Source organism: Salvelinus alpinus, chromosome 30 (genome assembly GCF_045679555.1).
Source record: "Salvelinus alpinus chromosome 30, SLU_Salpinus.1, whole genome shotgun sequence".
In the NCBI taxonomy this organism is placed as follows: domain Eukaryota; kingdom Metazoa; phylum Chordata; class Actinopteri; order Salmoniformes; family Salmonidae; genus Salvelinus; species Salvelinus alpinus.
In genome coordinates this window covers 39488997-39498727 of record NC_092115.1, presented here as the reverse complement: position 1 = coordinate 39498727, position 9731 = coordinate 39488997, and the positions used below count along the sequence as shown (strand labels likewise).

The 9731-nt window shown below is 43.8% G+C and overlaps 1 protein-coding gene across 2 annotated transcripts in view; it reads right to left on the bottom strand.

The window, feature by feature from the left end:
- LOC139559770 (semaphorin-6B-like) overlaps window positions 1–9331 on the bottom strand; it is a 53891-nt gene extending 44560 nt beyond the window's left edge. Inside the window, exon 1 of one of the 2 annotated variants that reach the window (XM_071376120.1) lies at window positions 8944–9331. Coding sequence is in view for 1 of the 2 variants with exons in the window: in XM_071376119.1 (XP_071232220.1) it covers window positions 8429–8431 (3 nt within the window). In the remaining variant the exon portion in view is untranslated. Of the gene's footprint in view, window positions 1–8428; window positions 8917–8943 lie in introns of those variants that run through there. The other variant, XM_071376119.1, reaches the window with a different exon arrangement.
- Between the last annotated feature and the right edge of the window lie 400 nt (window positions 9332–9731).

Here is a 9731-nt window from a genome sequence, read left to right as displayed (position 1 = left end):
TTATGAATGTACTCAGACAAACACACTAACACACACACTAACACACAGATATAAGCATAGAAATCAATGAGATAAGGTCTTTATCTAATCAAGGAGGGTGTGTTATTGGATACCACAGCCTTCCCTTAAGTGTGTAACTGTCTGGGGGCCAATCCCAGTTAAGGGAATATGGCATTTTCTCTGTTAAATATCCTAATGCACTTTTCAATCTGCAGAGTAATTTATATGCTAATGCCCAGGTTATGTCTGCATTAGATTCCCTGGCAGAGTGCTGAACGTTATCATGGAGAGGGATGGAGGGAGGAAGGGATAGAGAGAGTGAAAAAGAGAAGAAAGAGAGAGAGAATTTTCCCCTGGGTCTATTATGCTAGTATGTAATTATAAAGAAGCTGGTCAGACCTGGAGAGTAGCCAGCCAGAGAGCACCTCTCTCCCCCTCTATCCCTCTCTCACAGGTCCCACTCTCTGGAGGTCCAGTGTTGGGTGAACATGTCTACATGCAACTCATCTGAAAACTGTCATATATAGAACTAATCAAACTATTCAACATCTCTGAAATAAACGTTTTGGTAAATAAAAATAAATGGTGTAGTTTTAAGAGTTACTGTCTTTTAGGGACAGCTGATCTAAAAACAGTTATAAGGAGAGTTGATCATTGAGGAGCCCTAGGAGTGGTTAGACAGCCTATCCTAGGTCAGTTGTTAAGACCATAGGAGTGGTTAGACAGCTGATCCAGGTGATAAAGGGGCAGATTAGACCTAGAAGAGGTCACACAGCCGAGATCTCTATTCTTATTAACATAATACCTTAGCTTCTAATTGCCTTTTTTGCATATTCATCCTCAACTTGGACCGATCTCATGCTCTCTCTCTCTCCCTCCCTGATTCAGAGGGGTTGGATTAAATGCGAAAGACACATTTCAGTTGAATGCATTCAGTCTTCTCTCTCTCTCCTTCTCTCTCTCTCTCTCTCTCTCTCTCTCCCTCCCGACCTCCCTGCAACCCCCCCCACCCCCTCTCTCAGACAGTACATGTTATTCTGGTCTAACTAATGGGGAGTGTTTAGTAGTACCCTTGGCTTGTCTTTGAGTCCTGAGTGAAATATCTCCCCAAGCAACAGAAAGCCGCAGCCCAAACACACACACATAGGGAGACACACACGCACGAATACACACACACACCCGCATAGGCAGACACCCACGCACACATGCACACCGAACACATGCACATGTTCGACTGCATCGCACACACATTTTATAACTTGGAGCTGGGTCTGCAGCAGATGTGTGTGTTTATTTATAGTGCAGTAGGACGCTACAGCCGGATTAGACACACACGCACACGCACAGTACTGAGCTGCAGCAAGGGCAAACGGTAGCTACTACACAGAGCTCAACTGCAGCAAGCCCATATGCATTCGCAGCACAGCACTGGGATGTCGAGAACACAGAGCAGGGGTCATCAACTAGATTTAGCCGTGGGATGATTTTTTTCTTGAGCGAAAGGTCCGGTGGCCGGAACATAATTACAAATCATTTGTAGACCGAAACTTGACCGGAAGAAGCCCAAACAGATATAACACTTGACTAAAACATACCATTTCAAACTTTGCTTACATTCTTATACGATTATATACACTGAGCATACAAAACATTAAGAACACCTGCTCTTTCCATGACATAGACTGAACAGGTGAATCCAGTTGAAAGCTACGATCCCTTATTGACGTCCTTATTAAATCCACACCAATCAGTGTAGATGAAGGGGAGGAGACAGTTTAATGAAGGATTTTTAAGCTTTGGGACAATTGAGACTTGGATTGTGTATGTGTGCCATTCAGAGCGTGAATGGGCAAGACAAAAGATTTAAGTGCCTTTGAATGGGGTATGGTAGTAGCTGCCAGGTGCACCGGTTTGAGTGTGTCAAGAACTGCAACACTGCTGGGTTTTTCACACATCAACAGTTTTCTGTGTCTATTAAGAATGGTCCACCACCCAATGGCCATCCAGCCAACTTGACACAACTGTGGGAAGCATTGGTGTCAACATGGGCCAGCATCCCTGTGGAACGCTTTTGACACCTTGTAGCTCAACGGTAACTCAACGGTTCTGTCACGCCCTGACCATAGTTTGCGTTGTTTGTTTCTATGTTTTGTTTGGTCAGGGTGTGATATGAGTGGGCATTCTATGTTGTATGTCTAGTTTGTCTGTTTCTATGTGTTTTGCCTGATATGGTTCTCAATCAGAGGCAGGTGTTTCTCGTTGTCTCTGATTGGGAACCATATTTAGGTAGCCTGTTTTGTGTTGTGGGTTGTGGGTTATTGTTCCTGTTTCTGTGTCTTTGTGTATGTCACCATACGGGACGGTTGCGTTTTCGTTCGTTTGTCCGTTTATTGTTTTGTAAGTTTATTCAGTGTTCTTCGTTAATAAAAGTAACGATGTATTCATATCACGCTGCGCATTGGTCCTCCGATCCTTCTTACTACTCCTCCTCAGATGAGGAGGACGACGAACGTGACAGGTTCCTAATGGTTGGTATACTCAGCGTGTGTATCTCTCTATTAAGTGTGGGAATACTTGTATTATATAGTGCATTCATGAAAGTATTCACCTTTTCCACATTAAAGCCTTATTCTAAATTCAATTAAATATATATTTTTTACTCATCAATCTACAGTATACCAATACAGTATAGAACATGCCATACTCTGTGTTTGATTGCTTGTAATTATGATAAATATAGTCTTTGCCATAGCAGAGCAGAGATGATTGCTGTACACTAGGACCATATGGGGTCTGTACAGGTATTGCATGTGCACCAGGCTACACGTGTGTAAAGACACACTCAAAACATGTACATACACACACACACACACACACACACACACACACACACACACACACACACACACACACACACACACACACACACACACACACACACACACACACACACACACACACACACACACACACACACCCTCTCCACTGAACGTGCTCCCTTCCTCTCTCTCAGATATAATTGTGTTGCTGCTCTACTCCTTTGCATCCCTCTCAATTTTGACTCTCCCCTGATGAAAATACATAATTAAGAGAGAACCTTGCTGTCTGAAACTGGAGGAGAGAGGGAGGAGGAGAGAGGTGGAGAGAGGGAGGAGGAGGGTGGAGGCGAGAGGGAGGAGGAGGTAGGAGGAGAGAGGTAGGAGGAGAGAGGTAGGAGGAGAGAGGGAGGAGGAGGGTGGAGGCGAGAGGGAGGAGGAGAGAGGTAGGAGGAGAGAGGAGGAGAGGGAGATTATCTCTAGCAAAAACAACATCTGAATATAACCAGAATCTCCAGAAGTCAAGACAAAAGACTCTACTGTGCCTCTGTCTGCCAATAAAATCCTCATCCAGCTTTTTATTTTTGCTACGATGCCTTTTAAATGGCTTTCTTTGGCTTACAGGCTCTGTGAACTCTTTCTCTTGGACGGGTAAAGCAGCAAATGCTTCAACAAAAAGAGTGTACTTCCAAGAAACTCCCAGCTACTCTACATAAGAAGTAAGAAGTCAAGGGGAGCAGACAAACTAGGATTTTGAAAAGGTTGTTTGAGTCAGTGTGAGGCACACAAAGTGGACGGCTGCTTTAATGCAAATGAGCACAAGAGACAAGACACAGACATAGGAATAAACGTCATCTTTCTAGAGGGCAGAAAAGGCAAAGATAAAGTTATCGTATTCCAACTCACGGTATAGCAACAATTGTTCACTGTCTGTATATATTTGCATTATTGTGCTATAATGGAGTTACAGTAAACTAGATAAGAAAGCAAATAGGCCGTGAAAGTGACCTAAAGGCTACATACTGTAAATCCTAAAACAAAAGTGGTTTACAAAAGGAGTAATCTAACTCTCCTTCCTATGTCTAGAAGTGTTAATAAGAATCTCACCCTGTTCTATATTAGAGTTCTCACTCCTCTCCTGTCATTTACAGTAGGCCCCACACATCAACTTTGATTTAATATTCAAGTGCAGGTCCTAGATCAGCCGTTCCCAAACTATTCTGGTGCTATGATGACCTGCCACTCTCAAGATGAACACACAATTTCCCCAGCCACAGCCCATTAAGCCACACCTCAAATAGGACCTAACTGTCACTCATCAATGGGTTGAGACACACCATTTGGGAAAAAGTGCCCTAGATTGATTCCAATCAGAATCTCATCCTGAGAGGATAACAATCTCCCATAAACTCTAGTTAATATGGCAACATGTGGGAAACATGAAAGGGTTCAGCATCAAATATCCACAAAACACATGCTCTGTACACACGCACATGCTCACACGCACGCACACACACACACACCCGCCCTGAACCTACGTGCTCTTAGGTCCCTGGTTCGTTTTAATACGAGTGTAGCAAAGGCTTCGCTACACTAGGGGATCCAGGGCTAAGGGATGTGAGAGGCATGTGTTGCAGAAGGGGACACACATGTTAGCATCACTCGACGGTTGTGTGAGACCTCATGCTGGGCGTCAGACTCTCTTTATAATGAGCAGAGCTCAGGGGAGACGTTATTGATGAAAGAGGAGCACACAACTTAAAACATAAATACTCAAATACGTTCCTAATGTGTAATAAATCACTGCACAGAGCCTTTTTATCCAAAGCAATATATATAGAAGCACTTATCTATACGTGACCCATGCAGGAATCAGATTCCACCCATTCAGGTCGGTGAACACCAGAGCAAGCAACCTAAATGGAACTGGGCCAAATAGTGTTTTTTTTCTTTTCGGTGTGAGCTGGTTTGTTTTTGGTACCTCCTCTCCTCACAACAAGATCTACATTCTGATGGGCAGTACAATGGCCTGCCTCCGGGAGGCCAGCACCTCTGCCCTCTTTATGCTGAAGAATGGCTCCCTGACGTCCTTGCTCCCAGGACCCCAGCTGGTATAGGTCACCGAGCAGATGCCTGCACAGCCAGGGCCCTCTGATCCTATAGACCCTGGGGTATACAGAGGCTTCACAGGGTTACTTTGAGAGTGTTGATGAAGTGCTGAGGAAGTGAAAGACCGGGCTTTCTGGGCGGTGAGGAGGACTTCGGGACACACTCCATACTGGTCCATCGAAACAGAAGAACATCAGCATGCACCATATAAGTTATGGAGCCTCAGTAGCCTACATATCCTTTTTGTGTCACATCTGGATATTTCAAACGTGGATCATAAATTCTGATTAACACCTGCACTGCCACATAGTACTATCGGGTTGGGGAAGCTCTAGGAGCTAACACGAGCCTTCAGGTCTCAGGGAAAGCTACTCGTCATGCACGACTGGTTCACTGGCCAACTTCTGTTACTCGTGGATTGAACGAGAGCAAACGGAATGTGTGAGAAATCCTCACCTACTCTAGTAGGAAATGGAGGTACTGGACAATAAAAAAGTGCAATTTTATTATTCATGTTTAAATAATGAAGCAGTTTAAATAATTAAGCAGCACTTTTTACTCAATCTCCATTTTCCTCCCAAATAGGCATTTAGGAAGAATAACAGAGGCAAATGGTGTTTACTCACTTTACAGCTAAAAGTGAAACAGCATTTCTCACACTCAATCAATGTTTACCAGTGTAAAAGAAACATGGCTGTGGGAAGATGTTTAGGGGTGGGGGTGATGCATTTGCCCAAATTTTTCTCCCTGCGCAGCTGGCGGCTATGTCTGTTTTTTTAAATTTATTTCAGAAGTAAACAAGAACAAATAGTTTACAATTGCCATCTTGGTCATAGAGGAACAGAATGAAGAGTCTACAGGTCTGTTACCAAGACTTAATTAGTACATGAACCGGTTGGGCGCCGTCTAAAGAGCGCCTAAGGGAAACACTGGCTGCACATGTTGTTCCTGTAGTGGGGTGAGCACCTGCTCACAGGGCTGCTGTGTGGCTGCCTGTGTCCAAAGCAGGGAAAACAGGGAAACCATTCACACTCCCTTAGACTGCATGCCTCCCCCTCTCTCTTTTTTCATACTCTGTCGCTCCATTTCTATCTCTCGATTCTTTCTACTTTCTGTCTCACTCTCTCCTCCTTGCTCTTACCCTTTTCTCTCCCTCCCTTTTCTCTCTCAGCCCCTCTCCCCCCATCTCTCTCTCTGCACTTCTCTCCATGTCTCTTTACCCCCCCCCTCTCTATGACCAGAGGCGTTTCTTTGCCTTGACAAACTTGGTGTGAACATTACCCAACAAGTAATTTGGTCGGAACCCAGCGTCTCCACAATCTCCCTCCATGAATTGGCCTATACATGCTGGTCTTTATATAATGCATGGCTAGAATCGTAGAGGTGCAGGTACTTCTGTACCTCCTAGGACCAAGCGATGCTCAAAGTTGTCATTCGCCATGTTGAATCCACACTGAGTTTCGGGCTGAATCGGGAAGAACCAATCACCGACGAAGGGGTGTAGACTTCGGCTACCGAACTTCGGCTTGCCTCGAGAAAAAATGTTGTGCGCACGAATAGCCGGAAAAACCTTTGCCAAAGACCAAAACGCACAAAAGCATCCCAAAACGTCGGCATAATATATGCACAATTTGTTCGGATGCCTTTAAAGTCCTCTACTGGAACTCGCCTGCCTTGAACATGAAGTGGGAAGTTGAAAACAATAATTAATACATAACGGGTAAATCAATCTGCCAGCCCCATAAAGTCCAGCAGTAAGTGAGCAGTGTTGGGTTCTTAAGGAAGCCGCAGTAGGCTGTAAGTCTAATGGACACACACATTGAGAGAGTGGGTGGTGTGTTGGCAGCCCAGTCTTTAGTGTACAGTATATTCAGCCTGCCTGCCTATGGGATTTAGCCCAAATAAGCTCCCTGAAGTTGATCCCTCTTCTCTGAAGCCTCCCTTTGGTCATACTACTTGGCCCTGCTAGAAAGCACATAAATACAACTTTATCTTGTCATAAATGTGATTATAAGCACTAACCTTAACCTTACCCCTAATAAAGACCACAAAGCTCCTCCAATTGTCCATTCAATGTCCCTTCAAGCATGGCCATCTGGTGTCTACTCCTCCTTCTCCTTCACACTTTCAGCTCTATATGGGAATGCTCTGACCCTGCTAACTTCCCTTAGAGACATCAGTGTCACCTCCCACTCACAGCCAGAGATATAGAGTTCAGCAAACCCTGTCACCTCACCTCAAGTTCCAAAGCCAATACATTCCAGCAAGTGTACACAATAAAATACGCAGTAGAATGTCATGTTTTACAAGTCTTACACAAGTCTTGCCAGTCTTACAAGTGTTGGAAAGCACATTGGGTGTGGATACGGTGGGAACATGTGGGTCTGAGCAAGTGTGATGTCAATGATGTTTGTGTATATGTGTTGTATGTATGTGACTGTTAAGTCGTTTCTTGTTTTTGCCTATGCATGTTGGGTTTTCTTTTGCTGTCGAGGAAAAGCAGCGTGAATAGGTTAAATAAAATAGATATTTTTAAAGAATGTCATGTTTGCTGCACTCTGTATGCATGTTTTTGCTCCCGCTCCCATCGAAAACCCTATGGACCAATCACAGGCAATCCAGAGGCCATTTGGAATGAACAGGGTAACAACAGGGGGCGGCAGTCTGGGCATACTTGTTTTACTACCAATAAAACGTGTCTAGTTAAAAGTACAGGCCAGTGTTTTACATTATACTACACTTAGACCATAAACCATGGAACTACTGTAATTCCATCACTGAAAGAATAATGAGCCAATCAATGAAGTGACAGAAGTCAAATCACCATGTCTGACCTTTGGTCTAAATCACTGAAAACCTTGAGAAAACATAATTATTCAATGTCACTCTTTCATGCCAATTACTTACCTCAGGTCATTCCCCAGGTTCAGAGTCACACTGTACAAGAATGACCCAAGGAATTAAACAAAACTAGCATTATGTGCCTCATGCATAGGGGTGAATAAGAGAGCTGTGGTTCCATATAGGATCAGTATGCCTATGTAGACTAGTTGACAACATGATTAAACCCATCATCTTCACTATATTGTCATCCTTATGATCAGACCTCTTGCTGTGGTTGCATGTTGACATTGAAAGCAGTTATAAACATTTACGATCATATACCAATAGGCCCACATCCAACTAATGGACGACATCAAGTGATGCAAAACATGACAAAATAATACAAAATCAATGAATCCATCATGAAAACAATGATACATTGAATAACACAAAGAGGGCCCAGACAGTAGCAACCCCTGGAGACAGATACGTCAAATGAATATGCCACACGAGTATTTTGTCATTATCAGCATTCAATGGCAGGCAGCTAATTAAACATACATGTATTCAAAGCATGCACATCCAAACCAGCAACATTAGGTGCGGCTGCGACAAAAACGCTTCTACGGTCGAACGCAATACCTGTTCACCATCTTCGCCATACCGCTTAGCTCACTCACCATTGACTGTGCGAGACCGACAGGTATGCGGGCTACGTCTGGCTGGGTACCAGGCGTCTTCTCGTAACCTATACCGACCGGGTTTTCTACAACTCTCAAATCAAGACAAAGGGTGAAGCACAGCACCGAGCTCTCTCCGGGGGTCTTGAATCACAATGCCTTGTTGAGAACCGTTATCCCCGCAGCTAGCCTAATATCAAGCCTCTCCATCGCACCTGTCTCTTCATCGAGTGGCTTCTACGCGTAACCGTGGCATCTCTGTTATCTTTCAGAGAATGAGCCCAGACCAGTCCGGACCTTTCCAATAAACCTTTCCCGGTTGAACGCGAAATACGGTACATGCAGGTGCAGTGTTTTTTATTGTCTACATTCCAGTGCCTTGGCTGAAAATGTGAATATTTTGCGAGCACCCCTGCAAATCACAAAATTAAAGTAGAATCGGTGTAGAGGGGTTAGCAAGCATCACCACCAAATGACTAGAAAGCTTAGGCTACATGTGCAGGCAAAATACTCACCAGTCTTTCAATTCAGTCTTAATTCATTCACACAGTTGTGCAGTCTTTCCAGGACTGTCAGCCAGAGAAAGACAACGGCTCTCCTCCCTGATTTGAGTCGGCACTGGTCAAGCTCTTATCACAGGGTGTATTGCATATATATATTCCTAGACAATACTTGGTTCAGGAAGAACACCAACGCAGAATGTCTCCATAGCCAATAATACATCAAAATACCAAACCAAGACCGAGACAGAAATATTCATGGCAGGGGCCCATTGCAAAACGACACAGCATGAATGGGGACGTCCTTGCTCTCTTGCTCTCTTCCTTTCTTACTCGCTCGCGCTCTCTCTCTCTCTCTCACACAATTCAATTCAATTCAAGTGGCTTTATTGGCATGGGAAAGATATGTTTACATTGCCAAAGCAAGTGGAGTAGATAATATACAAAAGTGAAATAAACAATAAAAACGAACAGTAAACATGACACTCACAGAAGTTCCAAAATAATTAAGACATTACAAATGCCATATTATGTATATATACAGTGTTGTAAGGATGTACAACTGGTTAAAGTACAAAAGGGAAAATAAATAAGCTGTCACGTTCTGACCATAGTTCTTGTGTGTTTTGCTTGTTTTAGTGTTGGTCAGGACGTGAGCTGGGTGGGCATTCTATGTTGTGTCTAGTTTGTCTGTTTCTATGTTTGGCCTAATATGGTTCTCAATCAGAGGCAGGTGTTTTGTGTTGTCTCTGATTGGTAATCATATATAGGTGGCTTGTTTTGTGTTGGGGTTTGTGGGTGGT